The following is a 23,897-nucleotide window of genomic DNA, read 5'->3' as shown; positions in this document are numbered from 1 at the left end:
GTGTGGGGACCCATTCGATTTTATTGGGAGGCTAGACTTAGTAGAAGTTATTTCGATGCGGTTAAGTATATGTCGGGGCCACCCATACTAGGGGAATACACATTCCCTAGTTCGATTTGCATGGAGGGGAAATCAAAGGTTAGGTGAGGGACCCACGATGGAGAGAAAAGTGCTCCACGAAATCTATACAAGGAAGGCAGCTCTTCTCATTTTCATATCTTACCTTTTGACATATTGAACTCAATCTTAGTTGCTCGAGCTACTTAGTCGGGTTATTGAATTGTTCAGCACACGAGTGTCTCCGAGCGGAGATCTCAACCCTTGCTTTGGTGGGCTTCGAGTGCCAGCCCTAGAAGGGAGCTCTTCTTCATCTCAATTCGTAGCAGCAACAGGGAGATGAGTTACGGCAGGTTTAAGTCGAGTACCAGCAACATGGGGAGTAACAACAGTGCAGGGATTATGTAGTCACAGCGTGAGGCACGCCGGGAAGGTGGGGAGACAGGAGCATCCTTATCATTTTCAGGAGTATAGAGGGCAGCTACAGACAAGAGGGCCATCCTACACGAAGCTCTAATTTCATCACACGCAAGACTGCGTCATCTCATCCATGACTACACAGTCATTGGAGTGAGACTCTTTGGGGTAGTAACATCCGAGGGAGTTTGGCACTAGGAGGCTAGGAGATCATATGGAGGGCCATTTGAGGAGCATTGCTAGAGTTGGGAGAGCAGAGATTGACAGGATCAGTCACAGCAATAGAATTCGAAATTGGAGGGCGAACCTGTGAAGGGTCAATTTTTGAAGGTTGTAACCAAAGGAAACCCTTTCTAGGTTTTTTTGGGTTTCGGGCAAGGATCACACGCCTAATTTTATAGAATTTTTTGTGCAGATCTAAGGGGTCAAACAGAGGTCCCAACTCAACTAGCAGCTAAAGGAGCTAAGGGGAATTTGGGCCAAAATTCCGAGGTCAACATTTGGCCAATTCCTTCGTGGGTTATTCTAGGTATTTGGTGGAGAGGCCGGGGTTAATTTCCCGTAATTTTCTGAGCACCGGAGGTGGGGTTTCCAGCAGCATCTTTGCAGCAGATAGCACAGTTTCACAAGGGCAGCGCAGGGCATCATTGCAGCAGTTATTTGTGCCATTTGGGCTTGACATATTACCATCTGGGCTTGATCACGCTTGCCATTAAGGCAAGCCTAGGTGCACCACTGCCACATTATTGTACATTTCTCCCAGATTATAATAAAATGGCTCAGTTGTTGGTTATTCCTGGACTTTTTATGGGTGTGCACTAAATGTTTCAATTTTATGGTGTTGTTTTTATTGTTTTCTTTGCGTAGCACTATTTTTCCTAGTTTGGAACATTACGTTCTGCCACCTTTCACAAGCTGCTACATGACAAACCCAAATTTGAAGTTGATTATAAACATATGCCAATTGGCTCTCCTTTTGGTGTAAAACGGCCTCCTTAAGGGATGATAAATTCAGATCTAAACACAGGAAATTAAATTCTGAAATGGAGGAGCACCCTCTGAAAATCACAGAACAAATTACGAGCAAATAATCCACTCAGCTCCTTGGATAATTTGGGTACTGAAACTATATGAAATTTGGCCTCCTTTGTAATGAATTGGTCCAGTTCAATGGCAGAATTCAGCCTCATTATTGGGCACTAAAAATCTGAAGGTGTCTTAGGCAAATCGTTCCTAGGAGAAAATAACTCGGATCCTTTGGATCAACATATTTTGTCTCCACAACCTGATGCAAGTTAACTCGGCCCTTCTATAAACTAGTTGAACTCTTCCCTTGGCACTGTCACGAGAGAAATGTGGATTGGTCTTTGGCACTTAATGATCTCAGGGCACATTTAGATCTAGAAATGGAAATGCAAGATCTCTTCCTTAGATCTGATGTGAAAGGCGCAGTAACTCGGCCTTCTTGGAGATACCCTACAAACAACACAACGTTGAAGCCCCTACAATAATTCATTCAATGCTGGAAATTCTCGGCAATAAGCACAATGGAAGATCTGTAATAATCTTCCCTAAGAGCTAACTAGAGTGGCACTCAAAGTCCACCAAAGATAGCTTTGAGTTTTGCTTGAAACTCGCTTGAGCTTCTTTCCTATGTCAAAAGATAAATAGGAATACAATGATTTCCAATTGAGTCAAATCCTCTATTTATAATTCTCCATTGAGCCTCCTCCTAACTTCTAGATTCTCCCTTTTCCCTATTATTTTATTAGTGGAGCCCATTTTCCACTAGGAGACTTTTTGCCGCCATTTTAAATAAAATAATGATTTACCTCCTATCTCAATAAAATATTATTTTGTCGTCATTCTCTAGTAAAATAATAATTTTCTTTCGTTCTCCAATAAAATATTATTTTGCCGCCATTCTCCATTAAAATGATATTTTGCCTCCCTTCAATAAAATATTATTTTGTCATCATTCCATTAAAATAATAATGTCCGCCTTTTCTCACAAAATAATATTTTCCCCTTTTTTAATACTATCAAAAGTTAGCAAAACTCCTTAGTGATTTTTGCATGCAGAAAATTGGGAACATCACATATGCTCCCCCTAAATCAACAAAGCACTTCCAATTTGAAGGGGAAGAAGCAAAAGCCCAACTGGGTTTTAGATGTAAATTTGAAAGGAAGTGTGTAATTCTTAATTCAAGGACTTTCTTCCATCCTCTTTATTTATTGCAGGATACAAGGCCGATGAATTGTCTTGATATGTAAATCTTAAATGGTGCAAATCTATCACTCACCTAAACAGACAGATGTTATAAAGCTGGAGTTCAGCTTTAGATAGCTAAGGGATTTGACACTGCCTTTATGGATAAGTTACTGGAAACGCTCGAAGAATTCGCCCGAAACGTGGATCCCTGTTTTCGAAACAGAAATGGATATGATACTTGTCTGAAACGTTGTACAAATGTTTTTGTGCCGTTTCAAAAAATTGAAAACTTCAGATTTGGAATTGGATAGGTTTCCAAGGGTTTTAAATTTGTTTGGATTTGTTTCCAGAAATCCAGAAACAGATCCATGAAAATCGTGATCGAAATCCACCCTTAAAATGTTAAAAAGCGTGAAAATTTGTATAGCCATAAATAAATAATAAAAATGAAGAAATCAAATTTGCAAATAAACTCACTATAAACACAGTCTCATAACGTCTCTTCTAAATCTTTAGAAACAACAACACTCCATATATTTATCAAGGATTCTTACTACTCAGAAAAAGATAGATGTTCAAAAATGCAAACAAAAGGGTTTGATGAATGTCTTCGTAAAGAGATTTATTTGAGCGATTAATTTTCAGTTTGGTTAAGGTGTTGTTAATTGTCATTGATTTTGCTCTTGATTTCATAGATCCCACCAATATAACAAATCTTCTCTAACCAACCTTTCCCCTACATATAGTCAAGAGACCAAGCTGAGATTGAGAAGATTGAAATGTTCAAATAGGTCTTGACGGAATATCCCAATGATCCCATAGGCCTTTTAATTGCCATGCAAGAAAGATAGGTACCATCTGCCATGCATGATACATTCTTTGAAGGAGTTGGACCCGAAAGCACAAAAGCAGTAGTATTTATGATTACATTACTAATGATGATGATAATATGTTGAATGTTATAATAATCACTAATGATGATGACAATGTTTATGCTGAATTGATGATGATGATTTGTTTATGTTGAATTCATGATGATGATTATGTATTTTTAGATATAGAATCTAGATTCTAAAAGATGAATGGTAATATATATATATATATATATATATATATATATCGTTTTGTCGTATTTTATCCGGATTTTTTTAAATTTTTCCTTATTCATTTCAAACCCCATATCCGTATCCATTTCAATGCAACTTAGCTTTATGGAGGATCAAATCCAATAAATACCAATCCTCCTAACAGATTGAAAATCCTTAACATTTTTTAATTGAGTGTTCTGGACACTCACACAGTTTAGTGGCGATTGATTGTAGTTTCCAGTCCCATTGACCTATTCCTTGGGCATTAGTAGCCATTAATAAAATTGTCTTACCATATCTCATCTTATCTTATCTTTTCTTAACACAAAAGCACTGTATATATTAATCCTTAACAGCAGTTTAAAAAAACACCCTTCTATGGACACCTTTAAAAGATTCAGAGTAAAACATTATTAAATTAAAATCTTTATTTCGGATTGGCGAGTTATAACATACACACAAGAACCATAACATAAAACTGCATTGATAATTGAGAACTGCATGCACCCAACATACACAACAGTTATAACATCTAGAATTTCAACCCTTACACATCATGATGGTGACTTTGTGCAACAATGAAGGTAACTGCAATCAAGTGTAAGACTTGAATTACGAAATGGTATCTTCTAGGACGTTCAAACACACAAAAAAGAAGAAGAAAGAAATTATAGCAACATCCAGAACCTACCAAAACCAGTCACTGGGACTGTTAATAATGAATAAGATAAAGAGGATGGAGGGCACAAGCTATCCCTAACCTCAATCTAACATAATTTTAAAAAAAAATAGACAAGTACCATGTAGCAGCCATGTGCATCTCTCTGACGTAATGGTTGAAAATATGAAGAAACATAAAACAGACGTAACTGTCATTCAGTGCTACTCATTAGTACCACTCAATTCAAGAACAAGAGATAGATTTACAGAATGTCCATGTAATCTGGTCTATGTACTATGTAGTATGTACCATGTTTATGATTCGATAAAGGCAGAATTTGGATGGCATAAGAATATCTGAGAGGAATCATTTGGAGTATGCCTATAAACACGAGGAAAAAATTATCAAAATATTTTCAGCACATTTAGCTCACAATAAAGCATAGTGATATGAAAAGAAATTTATTAGATTTTTCTCTTGAAAATATGAGAAAATTTCCTCCTTACCACAGACATGCAAAGTCTGCTCACATATTCCAAATGTTAAGTCTAACAGTTGAATTCTGGCCATGGTGTAGCTGTTGTGTCCCATTTAATATCAAACTAGTGCTGATAAGAAATCTAAATTGGTTGAATCCATCCACTAAAACAAAGAAAAATTAAAGGAAAAATAAATAAATAAAGTCCTAGTATCCACTGTTTAAAAATGAAAACCTTCAGTCTCATAGAATAAAGAATGTGTATTGGTGAAATGTATTGATCTGTAATTACTCAGCATGCATCAGTTATAAAGCATTTCATAGCAATTTTAGTCTTTTAGTGGGTTTGCTTCATTTCTAATTTGAGCATTCCTTTGGTAGAATAATCTCTTGTAGGCTAATGTTTTTTTTGTTTTTTTTGGTTTTTTTTTTTTAATCTAGGACAATCGGTAACTGGTGAGAGTTATCCTGAACAGACCCAGGATCAAATCTAACTGGCTGCCACTATAAACCTAGGCTACGTGCAACCGCCTGCAAGCCACACAATAGCAGGAAACTTATGCCTCAACAAGAGCCGAGACGTCCACTATGGGGTCGCCTACTCTTCTAGCCAAGACACAACAGGTCATATATATACTCAATGAGATTTGAACCCTCATCTCGTGGGTTTCACCCAGCGAAACTTACCGTTAAACCCCATATCACTGTATCTCTTGTAGGCTAATGCTGCAAACATCAGGAAAAACTCGGCAAGGGTTCAAAAAACCAAAAAATCGTAAAAATCGGCAAACATCAACAAAATTAAGATACCATCAAAATATCGGTAAAATCGGCAACATTGAGTAAATGTTTCCTTCAACGAACTGTCTTGCCTTTTCATCCATTCCAGAAAATTGTGATCATTTTGCGAAAACTTCCTTTGCAGGCTGGAGTGTTAAATCAAGAGCAACAAAAAGGGTCCAAGTCTTTCTTCTCTGCTGATATGTATTCCAAGGCCAAGTCTTGAGTTGAAGCCTCACTACTATACATATAACTAGGTTGCAATATCTCTGTAACTCACTGTATTAACCTCTATTTTGTTGATTTGGGGTAGCATTGGATGTGCTCTAGCCACGAAAATTGGTGGAGAGGCTAAAACACATGAGATCTCCAATACCCAGAAATGGTTTGGGCAGATTCTAAATAGTTTGGGAGATATTAAAATAATTAATATTTTTAATGGAGTCCCTAAGTCTAAACTTAGGGAAAATAAAATATTAATGTGAATTAATATCAAAAGTCATGGATTAAGCAAGGGTTAATCTTAGATGTTGATTAGGGACATAATCTCGGCCGTTGAATTGTCAACGAGAAAAGCATAAGAGGGGGCTTGAGGGTCACTTGGAGAACACACCGAATTGATCAAGAATTTGATTTTCTGGGGCAAGGCTTGCTGAAGAAATCGAAGGAGTGATCAGAGTTGCAGCTGACGGGCAGTGAATACAGAAGCAGAGAGGCAGAGAGGGTACCGGGAGCATCAGCGCGAAGCCGGGAGAGAGAGACGCAGAGCCAGCTAGAGGCCACACAGAGCCAGTCAGGGCCCACGCAAGAGCAGCCACGAGCTGCGTAGTGCCGGAGAGAGCTAGCGTGGGTGAAGTAGAGGCTCTAGAGGATGACGCAAGGGAAGTTGGGGTAACGTTGGGCCAGAGAGGCTGACGCAGTCCCTAGAGGCAGACGTTGGACATTTCATGGGGCAGATTGGAGCTGAGAGCTATGGGATTGTTCATCTGGGGTTTTAGCTGGAATATCTGTCTCCGACTCAGAGGTACTACTGCCGAGATCATTCTCTGTTGGGTGAGCCATTTCTGGCACCCAAATTGTATTCTGAAACTACTTAATAATAAAACCCTTAGATAGTTGCACCGATTTTCCCGCATTGGGTTTCTCAGAGGACATTGGTCCAAAAACAACAGTGTCACTTGTGTGCTTGTTTTTTCCTTCAATTGATGATTTGTAATGTGTTGAGCATGTACTTGTATTTATTTTCAATATTTACATGGTAAATAACTTGTTAATCAAACAGAACAAGTAGGCAGAAGTAAATCAGAAAGTACATGAAGGATTTCTAATAGTTAGAGACTTAAAAATGCCAACATGGTATCAGAGCATGGTTGCAGATCACAGGAGAACTGAGGGCATCATTCGAGCAGAGAAGCAACAGCAGAAACAGATGTCCCGAGTGACAAGTTATTCCTAGCGGAGAAGCAGCAAGGAAGGGGTGACGCAGTGCCTGTGTCATCAAATTTGAGCCGAGAGGAGCAGCGCAGTGGCAGAAGGGAGCAAACCTGACCTACGCAATGCCCGGTCATCTTTCTCAGTCAAGAAGGATTGACGCCCGTAGCCAGAGGGTGCGAATTTTGCTGGTGTCGAGATTGCGCAGAGCCTAGAAGCTCTAACCTTCAGTTTGTTGAGGCATAGGAGGTTGTGGGTAAGTTGTGGAGTGAAGCTAGTGGGGCACTGTGGTCAGAACAGTACCTAAAAGGGCAAGACGAAAGAGGAAGGAGTTGTTGCCGAGGATTTCTAGCCAAGAAATCCGGATCAATGGTGCAGCTGCACTAATGATCGGAGTGGAGGCATCTCGACATTGGCAAAGGGGCTTCCAGGAGGGAAATCGAGGCTCGGAGGGAGTCACATCAAGAACTTCCAGAAGGGAAGTAGAGAAGCAGCGAAATGTTGATTTGGGGTAGCATCGGATGTGCTCTAGCCTCAAAAATTGATGGAGAGGATAAGGCACATGAGACCTCCAATACCCAGAAGCATCGGATGTGCTCTAGCCTTGAAAATTGGTGGAGAGGCTAAGGCACATGAGACCTCCAATACCCAGAAAGGGTTTGGGCATATTCTAAATAGTTTGGGAAATATTAAAATAATTAATATTTTTAATAGAGTTCCTAAGTTTAAACTTAAGGAAAATAAAATATTAATGTGAATTAATGTAACACTGTGTTAGGATGGTCCAAAAGTCATGGATCCAACTAGATCTAATCTTAGCCATTGATTAGGGACTTAATCTCGACCGTTGATTTGTCAACGAGAAAAGTATAAGAGGAGGCTTGAGGGTCATTGGAGAACTCACCAAGAGATCAAGATTTCGACTCTCTCGGGTTGGGTTTGCTGAGGAAGTTGAGAGAGTGATCAGAGTTGCAACTGAGGGGCAGTGAATACAAAAGCAGAGAGGCAAAGATAGCACAGGGAGGATCAGCGCAGTAGCCGGAGAGAGGGACGCAGAACCAGCCAAGGGTTCACGCAAAGCCAACCAGGAGCTGCACAGTGCCTCAGAGGGCCATCGTGTGTGACGCAGAAGGCCAGAGGACTGACGCAGTGCCTCAGAGGGCCATCGTGTGTGACGCAGAATGACGTATGCCAAGCCAAAGTGACGTTGGGCTAACGTTGGGCCAGAGAGAGTTGACGCAGTCCCTAGAGGCTAACGCTGGGGTTTCGTGGGCAGATTGGAGCTGTGGAGCTATCCGAGTGTTTATCTGGGGTTTCAGCCGGAATATCTGCTTCCAAATAGAGAGGTACCACTGCCAAGATTTTTCTCTGTTGGGTGAGCCAGATTTGGCACCCAAATTGTATTATGAAACTGCTTAATAAATCAAACCCTCAGATAGATGCACCGGTTTTCCCGCATTGGGTTTTTCCGGGAACATTAGTCCAAAAACAACGGTGTCACTTGTGTGCTTGTTTCTGTTTCCTTCAGTTGATGATCTGTAATGTGTTGAGCATGTACTTGTATTTATTTCCAGTGTTTACATGGTAACTAACTTGTTAATTAACAGAACAAGTAGGTAGGAATAAATCAGTAAAGTACATGAAGGGTTTCTATCTGTCGGACTTAGAAATTCCAACATGGTATCAGAGGGTGATTGCAGATCACAAGGAACTGAGGACATCAGTCGAGCAGAGCAGCAGCAGCAGAAAACAGTTGTCCTGAGTGACAGAAGTTGTTCCTAGCAGAGTAGCAGCAAGGAAGGGGTGACGTAGTGCCTACGTCATCAAGATTGAGCCAGGAAGAGGCGGCACAGAGGCTAAGGCAGGCAAAGACAAGCTCACACAGAGGTCAGGAGGGCTTACGCAGTTGGCTAAGGAAGTTGATTTGCGGTGCCGGAATTGCACAGAGCCTAGGAGCTCTAACCTTCAGTTTCCTAGGGTTTAGGAGGTTGTGGGTAAGTTGCAGAGTAGAGCTAGTGGGCTACTGTAGTCAAAACAGTACCTAACAGGGCAAGGCCAAGGAGGAGGGAGGTGCTACCGAGGATTTCTAGCCGAGAAATCCAGATCAATGGTGTAGCTGCACTAGCGATCGAAGTAGGGGCATCTCGACATTGGCAGAAGGGTTTCCAGGAGAGTAATCGAGGCTCAGAGGGAGTCACACCGAGAAATTCCAGGAGGGAAGTAGAGGAGCAGCGAGATGGCACTGAACGGGGTAAGAGATCAGGACAGATTGGACGGAGCCTCAAACTTCATAGTCTAGAAAGCTAGAATCTTATTTGTTCTAGACAGGAATCGTGTCAAGCACTTCGCCTTCAAGACGATAGCTATCCCAGTTGACCCAGCTGATAATGACAAGTACAAGGAGGCAATGGCGAGGGCCAAGAGCATCATTCTTGACAGGATCAAGGACCACGTAGTACCACATATTGCCGAAAAGGACACGACATATGAGATATGGGAGGCCTAAAGAAATTGTACCAGCATACTTCTGTGCAAAGAAGGATGTTACTAGAAAATCAGTTGCGATCATATCAGATGCAAAAGCAAAAGGGAGAATAGATCAACCCCTTCCTCGGTCGATTAAAGGAGATCCGAGATCAGCTGACTTCCATAGGGGGCAACGCTGGATCAAGAATTGATGGTGAGAACAACCCTGAACGTAGTCTTAGAAGACTGGGAGGTGTTTGTCCAAAGCATACTGGGCAGGGCGACCCTTCCAGATCGGGAGGAAATGTGGACTGCTCTTTGCCAAGAAGAGATCAGAAGGCTAAGCAAGGTGGGAAGCAGTGGCAACAGGATCAGAATCAAGTAGTAGGAGGTGGATACTGCCCTAGCATCTGAGGGAAAGCAGGAGAAACAAAAGAAGAAGGACCACTCCAAGGTCAAATGCTTCCACTGTGGGGAGCTAGGTCATTATGCGACCTAGTGTCCAAGGAAGAAGAGCAAGGGAGAGGCATACCAGACCAAGGCTGCGCCAAGAAGGGTAGAGTGGAGACAGATGATGACTGTGCCATGAGTGCACACACACCACCTAAGCAGAAGCGGGGAGACATCGAGTTGTAGTCAGACAGGCTACAGGCGATGAGGGGCAGGATCCTCGAGGTACCTAGCCTCTTGGATTAGACCTTACTACGGAGACCCCGAAGAGGAGTAGCAATACTGGCAGATGTCAGTAGAGACGGATGCAGATGAAGCAAGAGAGGGAGCTACAGTGCAAGATTCCCAGGACAAAGTGAGGCAGCAGTACGAGAAGCACAGGAGTGTTGCACCAGTGCAGGATGGCACATAGAGGTGTGCAATGGTATGAGATGCATGGAGTAGTTGCAGTGGCGCAGAGGTCAGAGAGGGAGCACTTGTCAGCGGCAGAGGGATTTTCAGCATCGTGGGTGTCTCTTGTCTGACAGAGATGTCAGAGTTGGGAGATCAGTTACTTACTTCTCAGTAACTGAGTTTCAATGCAGCAGTTAGCAGTGGCAGTGTTATGGGCAGCACGATGCAATAGGATGAGATGGAGCTGTCGTACGAATGCAACAGTGACAGTGGCAGGGCCATGGGTAGCAGTACAGGATGCAGCAGTGCAAGTGATTGGCAGCCGGCCTAGCATCAGCACAGGGACCGATGTCAAATGATCAGAGTGATGCTCAGTGAGGGGTATTACTAGAGCATAGTCCTCGCTAAGCGGGAGTGTTGATTTGGGGTAGCATCGGATGTGCTCTAGCCTCAAAAATTGCTGGAGACGTTAAGGCACATCAGATCTCCAATGCCCAGAAAGGGTTTGGGCAGATTCTAAACAGTTTGGGAAATATTAAAATAATTAATATTTTTAATGGAGTCACTAAGTCTAAACTTAGGGAAAATAAAATATTAATGTGAATTAATATAAAATTGTATTAGGATGGTCCAAAAGTCATGGATCAAGCCAGATCTAATCTTAGTCGTTGATTAGGGACTTAATCTCGGCTGTTGATTTGTCAACGAGAAAACTATAAGAAGAGGCTTGAGGGTCACTTGGAGAACACACCAAGAGATCAAGATTTCGACTTTCTGGGGCTGGGTTTGCTGAGAAAGTTGAAAGAGTGATCAGAGTTGCAGCTGAGGGGCAGTAAATACAGAAGCAGAGAGGCAGAGATAGCACCAGGAGGATAAACGCAGTAACCAGAGAGAGGGTCGCGGAACCAGCCAAGGGTTCATGTAGAGCCAGCCAAGGCTCACGCAAAGCCAGCCAGGAGCTGCGCAGTGCCTTAGAGGGCCAGCGTGAGGGACGCAAAGGGCCAAAGGACTTACGCAGCGCCTCCAAAGGCTGATGTAGGCCAAGCCAGAGTGACACTAGGCTAACGATGGGCTAGAGAGAGCTAATGTAGTCCTTAGAGGCTAACGTTGGGGTTTCATGGGGCAGATTGGAGCTATGGAGCTACTGGAGTGTTTAGCTGGGGTTTCAGCTGGAATATCTGCTTGCAGGTAGAGAGGTACTACTACCAATATTTTTCTCTGTTGGGTGAGCCAAATTTGGCACCCAGATTGTATTTTGAAACTGCTTAATAAATCAAACCCTCAGATAGCTGCACCAGTTTTCCCACATTAGGGTTTTCCGGGGATATTAGTCCAAAAACAACGGTGTCACTTGTGTGCTTGTTTCTGTTTCCTTCAGTTGATGATCTGTAATGTGTTGAGCATGTACTTGTATTTATTTCTAGTATTTACATGGTAAATAACTTGTTAATTAATAGAACAAGTAGGTAGGAATAAATCAGTAAAGTACATGATGGGTTTCTAATTGTCAGACTTAGAAATTCCAACATGAAATGGCAATGAACGGGGTAAGAGACCAAGACAGACTGGACGAAGCCTCAAATTTCATAGTCTGGAAGGCCAGAATCTTGTCCGTTCTAGACCGGAATCGTCTCAAGCACTTCGCCTTGAAGACGATAGCGATCCCAATTGACCCAGTTGAGAACGTCAGGTACAAGGAGGAAATGGCAAGGGCCAAGAGCATCATCCTTGACGGGGTCAAGAACCATGTAGTACCACATATTTCCGAAAAGGAAATGGCAAATGCGATGTGGGAGGCCCTAACGAAATTGTATCAGCATACTTTCGTGCTGAGGAAGATGCTACTAGAACATCAATTGCAGTCATACCAAATGCAGAAGGGAGAATAGATCAACACCTTCCTCAGTCGATTGAAAGAGATCCGAGATCAGCTGACTTCCATAGGGGCCATGCCGGATCAAGAATTGATGGTGAGGACAACCCTGAATGCAGTCTCAAAAGACTAGGAGGTGTTTGTCCAAAGCATACTGGGCAGGTCGACCCTTCCAGATTGGGAGGAACTGTGGGCGACTCTTCGCCAAGAAGAGATCAGAAGGCTGACCAAGGCGGGAAGCAGCGACAAGGGGGTTAGAATCAAGAAGGAGGAAGAGGAGGATGTGGCCCTAGCATCTGAGGGAAAGCAAGAGAAACGGAAGAAGGACCTCTCCAAAGTCAAATGCTTCCACTGTGGGGAACTGGGTCACTATGCGAGCCAGTGTCCGAGGAAGAAGAGCAAGGGAGAAGCTTCCGAGACCAAGGTTGTGCCAGCAAGGGCGGAGAAGGAAGTGGAGACAGATGATGACTGTGCCATGAATGCACACACGCCACTTAAGAGGAAGTGGGGAGACATCAAGCTGTAGTCAAATGGACTACAAGCGATGAGGGGCAGGATCCTCGAGGTACCCAGCCTCTTGGATTATACCTTGCTACAGGAGCCCCGAAGAGGAGTAACAGTACTGGTGGATGTCAGTAGAGACGGATGCGGATGGAGTGACAAAGGGAGCTACAGTGCAGGATTCCCAAGACAGCGTGAGGCAACAGTGCGAGATGCATGGAGTTGTTGCAGCAGCACAAAGGTTAGAGAAGGGGCACTTGTCAGCGACAGAGGGAGTTTCAGCTTCGAGTGTGTATCTAGCCTGACAGAGATGTCAGAGTTGGGAGATCAGTTACTTACTTCTCTGTCACTTAGTTGCAGTGCAGCAGTTAGCAATGGCAGTGCTATGGGCAGCACGATGCAACATGAAAAGAGGGGTTGTCGTACGGATGCAGCAGTGGCAATGACAGGGCCATGGGTAGCAATACATGATGCAGCAATGATGTTGGGCAGCAGGCCTAGCATCAGCACCAGGACCGATCCCAGATGATCAGGGTGATGCTCAGTGAGGAGTATTACTAGAGCACAGTCCTTGCTAAGAGGGAGTGTTGTTTTGGGGTAGCATCGGATGTGCTCTAGCCACGAAAATTGGTGGAGAGGCTAAAGCACATGAGATCTCCAATACCCAGAAATGGTTTGGGCAAATTCTAAACAGTTTGCGAGATATTAAAATAATTAATATTTTTAATGGAGTCCCTAAGTCTAAACTTAGGGAAAATAAAATATTAATGTGAATTAATATGATCCAGGTGGATATTGGTGGCCACCTGCCAAGTCCACCAGGACACCCACCATTGTTTTTCTCAGCATTTTCAGTTTCCTTAATTGTAGCACAACTTACTACTTTTAGCAGTTTTTCGGGTCCTGAACTTCCGGAGCCGTTTTGAGGCCCTAAACGACGTTTTTTGGGAAATCTGGGGGCAACATGGCTCCATGGACCGATGTTGTGGCCCTTCCCAAAGTTGTAGCGCTCGAATAGATCTTTCTAACGAGCTATTGTACGCATCAAATGGAGATCGTATGCCAAAGTTACAAGCCCGGGAAGTTGATGTACCAATTTACCCAAACGAGGCCCACAGTTTGGCGTTTCATCTTCTAGGGTTAGATTTTGGAATTTTAAGAGTTTTCCATTGTTTCTCAACAATAAATAGGCTTTTGAGCCTCATTGTAACACAGTTCAGAAGCATGTAGCCACCACATCTCTTCTCAGAGATAAGCTACCATCGCCCTAGCTGGTTTATTTCCATTACTATTTGCAAGCATATTTCAGTATTTTACATTAATGAAATGAAGTATTATTTCCGCTGCATGTCTGTGTTTATGGTTATCTCTGCAATTTGTTGTGTTCCGTTTTAAGTCTGGATCAGTGTTATCAGAGCGGTCTGCTTTTTCTCTGTTTTTGTTTGCATGTCCCCAACGAGGTCGGGATATAAGGAGTTAGGGCTTGAACTGGTCGAACCTTTGCAAGACCAGACTCGCAAATCCCGATGGCCTCCCATGGCGAATGAGAACAAAGACGAGGGGGCAGGAGATCCTATCAAAATCTTGCTCGAAGAAGCCCTCGAGCGACAACGGAACGCGATGATGGACAGCTTTGCCCAGATCCTTCAGCGGCTACCCAGAAGCGACGCATCGGCTTCCAGCAGCTACTCTGGAAATGCCACGCCCTTTAAGGTACAATTTAATTTTGAAATCCCCATATTCGAGGATCAGATAGACACAGATGTCGTAGATAAATGGTTAAATCTGCTAAAGGGTTATTTTTCTGTTTATGAATTTTCGAGTCGGGAAAAGATTGTTTTTGCTCTTCTCAAAGCAGCACCCCACATCAAGGACTGGTGGGAAACCTACTACGAGCAGAAGGATGAAAGTACCGGCTCACTATTTTCAGCCGCACCCCCTTGGAATTCATTCCGGGATGCCATCAAGGAGCAGTACTACCATGTCGGAAGCTATGAGGGTGAATACATAAAGTGGACCACACTGCAGCAGGGAAGGGACCAAGACGTGCCGGAGTTCAATAATCTTTTCCATACCCTTCACACAAAGTTGGGTATCAAGGATTCAGAGCAGCATTTGATACTCAAATACCGTGGTTGCCTGCACAAGTACATCCAGGAAGAAATACAATTCCTGAACATCTCCTCGCTCGGCACAGCATACCGATATGCCGTCAAGGTCGAGCAGAAGTTTAAACAAAAGAAGCGAGACTTTGGATCTGCGAATCCAAAGCAAGGGAAAAGTGCCTCTAAACCACAGAACAAAGGACAAAGCCAAGGCGGGGCAGTCCAAGACAACCCACCAAAGCTACAAGCAAAGAATAGCGCCACGAAGCCGAAAAAGGACACGAGAAAATGGTGTGAGTTCCATAAGAGCTCCACTCACAACACAAGTGAGTGTCGGGCCAAGCAGTCACTGGTGGCTGAGCTAAAGGTTTCAGAATCAGATGCATGTTCCGACTCTGAGTCAGAACCCGACAAGGGGAATGACAAAGGGAAGCAGATCATTGATACGGATCCCAACGCCACTGTTGCTACCGCCAAGATCCAGAAAAATGCACCCGAAGATCCAGAGGAGGAGGAGCGTCTCTTCCACTCCCAGATGTGGGTAAAGGGCTCCCCGCTACAGTTCATTGTCGATAGCGGGAGCCAGAAGAACCTCATTTCGGCAGAGGTCGTGAAGCGGTTGGGCTTATCGACCATAGCACATCCACAACCGTACACCATCAGGTGGCTTCACCAAGGATGGGATCTTCGCGTGAGCCAGCAGTGTCGCCTTCCATACAACATCAAGTCCTTCACGGATGACATTGCTCCCCTTGAAGTTTGTGATGTATTATTAGGACCAACATACTTGTGGAAGCAACACGTTGTGTATGAATCAAGGCCCCGTGTTGTCATTATTACATTGGGAAATAAGTTGTACAGGATACCAGAGGTAGCACCGCCTACCGCTATCTCTTTGATTACTGCAAAACAATGCAGTAAGCTCATTTCCAAAACCGGGAAATTTGTTTTCCTGATGATACGCCCTCAAGGAAAGAAGAAGACGGTGGCCGCGGCCTCCAGACAGGGCCCCTCTGCACGACAACTACAGATGGACAAGGTCGTGGAGGAGTATGAGCACATCTTCACCTCCCCCGCAGGGGTTCCTCTGCACTGTCAGGTCAAGCACTCCATCGATCTAACCCCAAGTGCGCCACTACTCAATGGACCAATTTATCAGCGCTCCGTTCTGGAGAACGATGAAATCAAGAGGCAGATTCAAGAGCTCCTACAGAAAGGTCACATCCGTCCGAGTTCATCGCCTTATGGGAGCCCGATTGTGTTGGTACAAAAGAAGGATGGGACTTGGAGACTCTGTATTGACTATTGGGCGTTGAACAAGATCACTGTCCATAATAGGTACCCGATCCCGCGGATTGATGACCTCCTGGACCAACTAAAGGGGGCAAAATATTTCAACAAGATCGATCTGAAGTCAGGATATCACCAGGTACCAATCAAACCCTCTGACGTGTGGAACACTGCCTTCAAAGCCAAGGAGGGCCTTTTCGAATGGTTGGTTATGCCTTTCGGATTGACGAATGCTCCTGCAACCTTCATGAGGCTAATGGATGACATCTTGCGGCCATTCACCAACTCATTTGTAGTGGTATACTTGGATGGCATTCTGATCTTCAGTCAGAGTTGGGAAGAGCACCTCCACCATATCCGACAGGTTCTCCAAATACTGCAGCAACACAAGCTATGTGCCAATTTGGAGAAATGCACTTTTGGCATGACCCAGGTTCAGTATCTGGGATACATTATTGATGACATGTGGATACAGCCAAGATCCAAGTCATTCGAGATTGGCCATCTCCAACCACTCTTACAGAGCTCCGCAGCTTTCTAGGTCTTGCCAACTTCTACCGCAAGTTCGTGTTGGGGTTTTCTCATATCACTTGGCCCTTGAGTCAAGTCACCAAGAGAGGAGCGAAAGCAAAATTCTTTTGGTCTGAATCTCAGTAGAAGGCACTCATAGAGTTGAAAGATCGCCTCTGCACGGCACCAGTGCTCGCGTTACCAAATTTACAACAATCATTTGAGGTCGAGACAAATGCCTCTGACTATACTATTGGGGCAGTCCTTACTCAAGCAGTTCATACAGACCCAAGGGAAATTGCAGAATGATCGCCATCAGAAGTGGTCTACATACCTACAACAATTCCATTTGAATATCAAGTATAAGAAGGGCAGTACCAATAATGTTGTACACTGTCTCAGTCGACCACCGATCATGGCGTTAACCACCATGCTCAACTCTTGCGGGCACGAGACTTCTGATTGGCCACTTCTCCACAAAAGCGACCCAGAATTCGGCGACACATACCAGACACTCTTGGAGGGTCGGCATGTTCCAAATTTTCACCTCCAGGATGCCCTGTTATGCCACCTGGGTCACCTTTGTGTTCCTTCAAGCGAGCGTGCCAAGATGATTTGGGAAGCACACTACAGTCGGGCTGCTAGGCATTTCGGCTTCGAGAAAATGGTGGCAGTACTCCAAAAGTATTTCTATTGGCCGAATCTTCGACAAGATGTTGGGAAGTACATCAGATCATGTACTGCCTGTGCCATTGCCAAACCGACCATCAAGAAGCAAGGCCTCTATGCCCCACTGCCTACCCCTACTCGACCTTGGGAATCCATCTCCATGGATTACATGTCAGGCCTTCCTTCCACTAAGCATGGAAATGACTGTGTTTTTGTGGTCGTTGACAGGTTCTCGAAGATGGCTATTATGGCGGCCTGCAAGAAGAATATCACAGCAGAAGCCACTGCTAAACTCTTTTCTGGACGAGTGTGGGTGCACTTTGGGATCCCACAGTCTATCATCTCAGATCGAGACAGTCGGTTCCTCAGTACATTTTAGTCCAATCTTTGGTCAATGCTGGACACCAAACTCACTAAGTCCATAGCCTTCCATCCTCAAACTGATGGCTAGACAGAGGTTGTCAATTGGATGATTGTGCACATTTTGCGCATGTACAACTCAAAGCATCCACGCACATGGGACGAGAGCCTCCCCTATGTTCAGCACAACTACAACCGAGCTCTTCACAGCTTGACTGGCCACAGCCCTTTTCAGGTGGGCTTGGGATTCCAGCCACTATGCCCCATTGACGTGGCCATGCCACTTGCAGCTACTCACATAGATTCGGCTCATGTCCAATCCGAAACAGATAAGGCAACCAGCTTCATTGAGCACATCCAACATATTCGCCAGCAGGTCCATGACATTTTGGAGAAATCAAATGCCAAGTACAAGCAGTGACATGATCAACATCGGGTGCCACACAAGTTTCAAGTGGGCGACAAAGTCTGGTTGCATTTGCAAAAGGAACGCCTTACTGGAGCCTATCGGAAACTGAGACCACTTCGATATGGTCCTTACACCATTACTAAGGCTGTGGAAGACAATGCATTTGAGCTCAGCATTCCCCCATTCCTTGGCCTGCACCCAGTGTTCAATGGAGACCGCCTTCGGCCATACTTTCTACCATTGCTAGACACATCCGACATTGCAGAACAGCTCACGCCCATAGAATTAAATCTAGATTGCATGGAACAAGATGCAACTGATTGGTTCAAGGACACACAGATCAAGAACACTCGCCAACAGAATATCCAACTGTATCGAGTTGTCAAAGCAGGCCAACTCCTTCACCAGGGTAAGTAGCTCACCAGGGACCAAGTTCAACAAAAGTTTCCTCATCTCATGGAGGAACTCAACGCAATGGCGACCATTGTTTCCTAAGGGGGGAGGAATGATCCAAGTGGATATTGGTGGCCACCTCCCAAGTCCACCTGGACCCCCACCATTGTTTCTCTCAGCATTTTCAGTTTCCTTAATTGTAGCACAACTTACTATTTTTAGTAGTTTTTCGGGTCCTGAACTTCCAGAGCCGTTTTGAGGCCCTAAACGACGTTTTTTGGGAAATCTGAGGGCAACATGGGTCCATGGACTGATGTTGCCCTTCCCAAAGTGGTAGTGCTCGGATAGATCTTTCTAACAAGCTATTGTACGCGTCAAACGGAGATCGTATGCCAAAGTTACGACCCCGGGAAGTTGATGTACCAATTTACCCAAACAGGGCCCACAGTCTGGCGTTTCATCTTCTCGGGTTAGGTTTTGGAATGTTAAGGGTTTTCCATTGTTTCTCAATAATAAATAGGCCTTCGAGCCTCATTGTAACGCAATTCAGAGGCATGTAGCCACCACATCTCTTCTCAGAGATAAGCTACCATCGCTCTAGCTGGTTTATTTCCATGACTGTTTGTAAGCATATTTCAGTATTTTACATTAATGAAATGAAGTATTATTTCCGCTGCATATCTGTATTTATGGTTATCTCTGTAATTTGTTGCGTTCCTGTTTAAGTCCGGATCATAATATAACACTGTTTTAGAAGGGTCCAAAAGTCATGGATCAAGCCAGAGTTAATTTTAGCCGTTGATTAGGGATTAATCTTGATCGTTGAATTGTCAACGAGAAAAGTATAAGAGGAAGCTTGAGGGTCACTTGGAGAACACACCGAGTTGATCAAAAATTAGATTTTCTGGGGCAAGGCTTGCTGAGGAAATCGAAGGAGAGATCAGAGTTGCAGCTAAGGGGCAGTGAATACAGAAGCAGAGAGGCAGAGAGGGTACCAAGAGCATCAGCGCATAAGACGGAAGAGAGGGATGCAGAACCAGCTAGATACCACACAGAGCCAGTCAAGGCCCACGCAGAGGCAGCCAGGATCTGCACAGTGCCAGAGAGAGCCAGCATGGGTGACGCAAAGGCTCCAGAAGCTGACGCAGGGCGAGTTGGGGTTACGTTGGGCTAGAGTGGCAGACGCTGGAGATTTCGTGGGGCAGAGTGGAGCTAAAAGTTGTGGGATTGTTCATTCGGGGTTTTAGCTAGAATATTTGTCTCCGGCTAAGAGGTACTACTGCCGAGATCATTCTCTGTTGGGTGAGCTAGTTTGGCACCCAGATTGTATTCTGAAACTGCTTAATAATAAAACCCTCATATAGTTGCACGGTTTTCCCGCATTGGGTTTTTTTGGGGACATTGGTCCAAAAACAACGGTGCCATTTGTGTGCTTGTTTTTTCCTTCAGTTGATGATCTATAATGTGTTGAGCATGTACTTGTATTCATTTTCAGTATTTACATGGTAAATAACTTGTTAATCAAACAGAACAAGTAGGCAGAAATAAATCAGAGAGTACATGAAGGATTTCTAACAGTTAGACTTAGAAATTCCAACATGTTTATATAACTATATGGCTGTTCTTGCTCAGGGAAATTATCATTAAAAATTGTGTCAGCAGTGAGGAGTATAATTCTGAGTTTTAAATAAATTGCTCAGCTATTTGAAGTTTCTTTCACCATTGCAATGATTCTGAGTATTCTCATAATGGGAAAGGTTGTTATATGGCTGTTACAAGTTACAACTACTACTCATTGAAGGCCTGTGTGATTCCTGAGTGCAATGTAAAATTATTTTTGCTGATTTGAAGTATATCCATAGTTCTTCTGGCACTGTATTTGCTATTTGCAATGAAATATCAGAGAAAAATACCTACAGCCATATACATTCTAACTATTTGACAAAATCTCCCAAAGACTAAATCAGACAAACTCAGGAAATTATTGGTATAACATATTTTTAAGAAGGGATATTAAACATCAGCTGGGCCAAAAACTTGTGATTTAACAATAAAAATTGGGATGCTATCGAGATGTTCACAACACTGCTTGTAGCTATAGATTAGGGTTTATTGAAGTTCGGAGGGCTCAAAGAAAATAGAAATTTATCTCTTACAGCATAGAATTTCTCAATGTTAAGCTTAGAAGAAAATAAAAAATGCAAATGAGTGTATTTACCACAGAATCTACAAGCTCCAAAAGGAACATTTTCCCAGAACTAAATGCAGGAAGGACATCCTTGTCTATGTTTTCGTCTGCTAATAGCTGGACACTTTCAACCTGATCAGCAAGCTTGTGAAAAAGAACAGCTACTGTAACACGAGCATAAAGTTCTGAGTTTACGAATGCCTGCCAAAGACAAATAATTAGTCAATGTTCAAATCAGCCACTGTAGCACACGTGTTGAAAATGCCTTTCAGAGAAAGCAGTAATAAAGCATTTCGAAAAGTAGAAATCCAGACAAGATGCTTTGATAGCAGTTGCCATTGTATATGTACAAACATGTATGTAAATATATGAAAACACAAACATATATACACACAAACTTTCATTCTCGAAACTATATTATATGAAGATATCGGTTTCCACAGATCCCTATACCCTTCTTTCTTGCATGTATATTTTCTTGCTTGCATGCAACCTCTATATATAACGATTTCCACTATAAATATTGTGATCAAGTTAGCAAATAAAAAGCTGGCAGCTATTTGCTGAGATATACAGTTTACTAGTGTCTGTGGGTGTGTATACACTGTATCCATAATATATATGTGCACGCCGCAGGTAAATGGATGTGTGTATGTGTTTGTTTGTCTTGCAAGTCTCCTACCATCCAAAGGTGTGTAAAGGAAAGTCTAGATGGAAGCGTGGCTGCAATAAACAAGGGGCACCCTACCTTGGGGGCATTTGGAACTAGGATGTCCACAGGAATGTCTCCTAGCCTAACAATGTGTAACATCTACCTTGGAACAGCACCTCCAGAACAGTCCTGTGGAGATTGGTCAAACGGTGTGGTCAACCAAAGATCCAAGGCCTCATCAATCTAGAATCCTTAGGAGCATCTAAATGTCTCTGGGTCTCTGCCTATCACTTGTTTCCCAATCCAACAGAACAACTTGGAAATAAGAAATGATTTGCTTGAAGTTATTTGATAAAGGCGGGGTATGAAGAGGCTAAGATCTATGCCCCAAAAACTCCTCTCATCTAGCCAGCAAGGCAACCCTAGTCTAGGTAGTGGAAGAAAGTAGAAAGGGAGCCACCAAAATCCTTGAAGATAAAACCTCGCATGGATCTATAGTAGATGAGGTATCACAAAATGAGATAATTTTCACTCTCCATCTCCTGTAAGTGACACGGCCGCCAAATCTTATCCAACCATCAGATATGGTGGTCAATCTCGATTCACACATTATGAGAGCCCACCTAGAACAACCTAAGGGGGGACTGAGAGGGTATGCATCTAGTGTCATGTGTATACTAAGTTTGAATGATCGAGTCATATCTCATCAGTAGGAAATGATTAATGTAGAAGGCTAACTTCATGCTAAGGCCTTTAAATGCTAAGATCCAGGTAACCTAAATATACCATCTTCATATGTCTTCATTGATTATCCAGTTCAGGGCTTGCTTAGACAATAGGTGGTGAGCTAGCACGTCAAGGAAGTACATTAAGAAAGGGGGGCATTCTAGGAAGATGCAAATGGACTAAAATAGTTGAGAAGCCCCAAAGAACCAAAATCAGACCCAATCATGACAGTCAACTGAGGTGATGGCCTAGGTCGAACAAGGTGTTGGAAGGGATATCAATCCCTCCTAGAGGCAGAGTCCCCAAAGATCTATATTCTATGCGAGAATGATACCCAATGGAAGATGGGGCTCCAAACTAAGCATAAACAATAGGTTGGAGGACAATGCATTCCCATCAAATGATGCATTTGAGGGGTTGAACACTCTTAGTCCTAGCCCAATTGGTCTCCAACAAAATCAGTCCTTAGACCCCTAAACCATAAACAGCCGTGGCTCTGATGATCATCTCCATAAGATGCATCTTGATGAGATGGAAGTGATTCTGAAAGCGTTTTCATTCAAGAAGGGCAAGAGTGCCATATTGCTTATCAAGTTGAGGTTGGAAGGCCTATCAGTAACTAAACTGCAGCCTTGTGAACTAGAAACCATCATGGCCCCCATCCATACTCTCTTACTATTGTACATTGGTCATACAGTCTCCTACACCTGTGCATTCTCCCCCACCTATGCAATCTCACTCACCCGTGCTCTCATCCTCTTCCCTCATCGTGCTCTAGATCCTCACTGTTCAGCAATTTTTATTGTTTGCCTAGTTTTTTCCAAGTCAATAATTATTGATTCATTAACAAACCACACTCTACAACACTGATTAAAAAAATACAAAGATAAGTGAGCACTGGTGGTGACAAAGCATCCTCAGGAGAACTTCAACAGAAATAAAAATGTAGATAATGGTTGACAAAAGAGATACAGTTTCCAGATACTTGATACCATGAAACATTTCTTTTCATTCCAAACACGCAAATATATACCTATAACTTTTCCTGGAAATAATTCAAATTCGCCATCAACACAAGCCATTCAACAGATTGAATCTCTGTACATCTCTTTACCTCAGTTAGTTCAGGATCAGTGCTTTGAACTAATGTCATGTATTCTCTTGCTGCTACATAGTTGTCTAGCAATTCCCCATCCAGATCCTCATCAATAGCCACTGAAGTTGCATTACCACATGGCACAAACATAAGAGTGCCATTTAAAAAGCTACCTCCAAAATGCAGTTGGTAGAAACATAACTCAAAACAGCATGTCAAGGATAAATTGAGAAACTATAACATGAAAACATGTCAACAGGATTCCCCTAAAAATAAAAAATAAAAGCCATTGAGATGGTGTGTTTTCTGTAAATAATTGTTCTTTGAAATAAATGAGTATAGAAATAGATAACGTCATTTGAAGTACCACTTCCATGAAGAGTAAGAAGCTTCAGTTGCTTTAAATAAAATGTGATTGTCGCAGGATATATAAGCCACATTCCAGTTAAGTGCAAAGCGGTGAGACGCATAGTTCGAGGACTTCGAACACCCTGCTCAAGAAGCTTTTCAAGGAGCTGCAAAAGCTTAGCTTAGTTAAAAAATCAAGTGGAGCATACATATTGTTATAATTCACACTTACAAACTAGTAAAAACGTTGAAAGAATTCCTTCAAAACTTATCTCTTTACAATATATGTACGTACAAAATTATGGTATACTTATAGTATATACCCTAATTTTTGACAAAAAGCC

General features: G+C 43.2%; 1 protein-coding gene across 1 annotated transcript in view; it reads right to left on the bottom strand.

Annotated features, from left to right (window-relative positions):
* LOC149252027 (tRNA/rRNA methyltransferase (SpoU) family protein) overlaps positions 1–23,897 on the bottom strand; it is a 425,400-nt gene that overhangs the window by 136,686 nt on the left and 264,817 nt on the right. The window contains 3 exon segments of the mRNA XM_089459645.1: positions 20,762–20,932; positions 23,224–23,324; positions 23,573–23,720. Coding sequence (XP_089315771.1) covers positions 20,762–20,932; positions 23,224–23,324; positions 23,573–23,720 — 420 coding nt within the window.

This window comes from Pinus tabuliformis, chromosome 7 (assembly GCF_031772625.1).
Source record: "Pinus tabuliformis cultivar Carrire ecotype Pingquan chromosome 7, CPIR1, whole genome shotgun sequence".
In the NCBI taxonomy this organism is placed as follows: domain Eukaryota; kingdom Viridiplantae; phylum Streptophyta; class Pinopsida; order Pinales; family Pinaceae; genus Pinus; species Pinus tabuliformis.
This window is presented reverse-complemented; position numbering and strand designations above follow the sequence as displayed.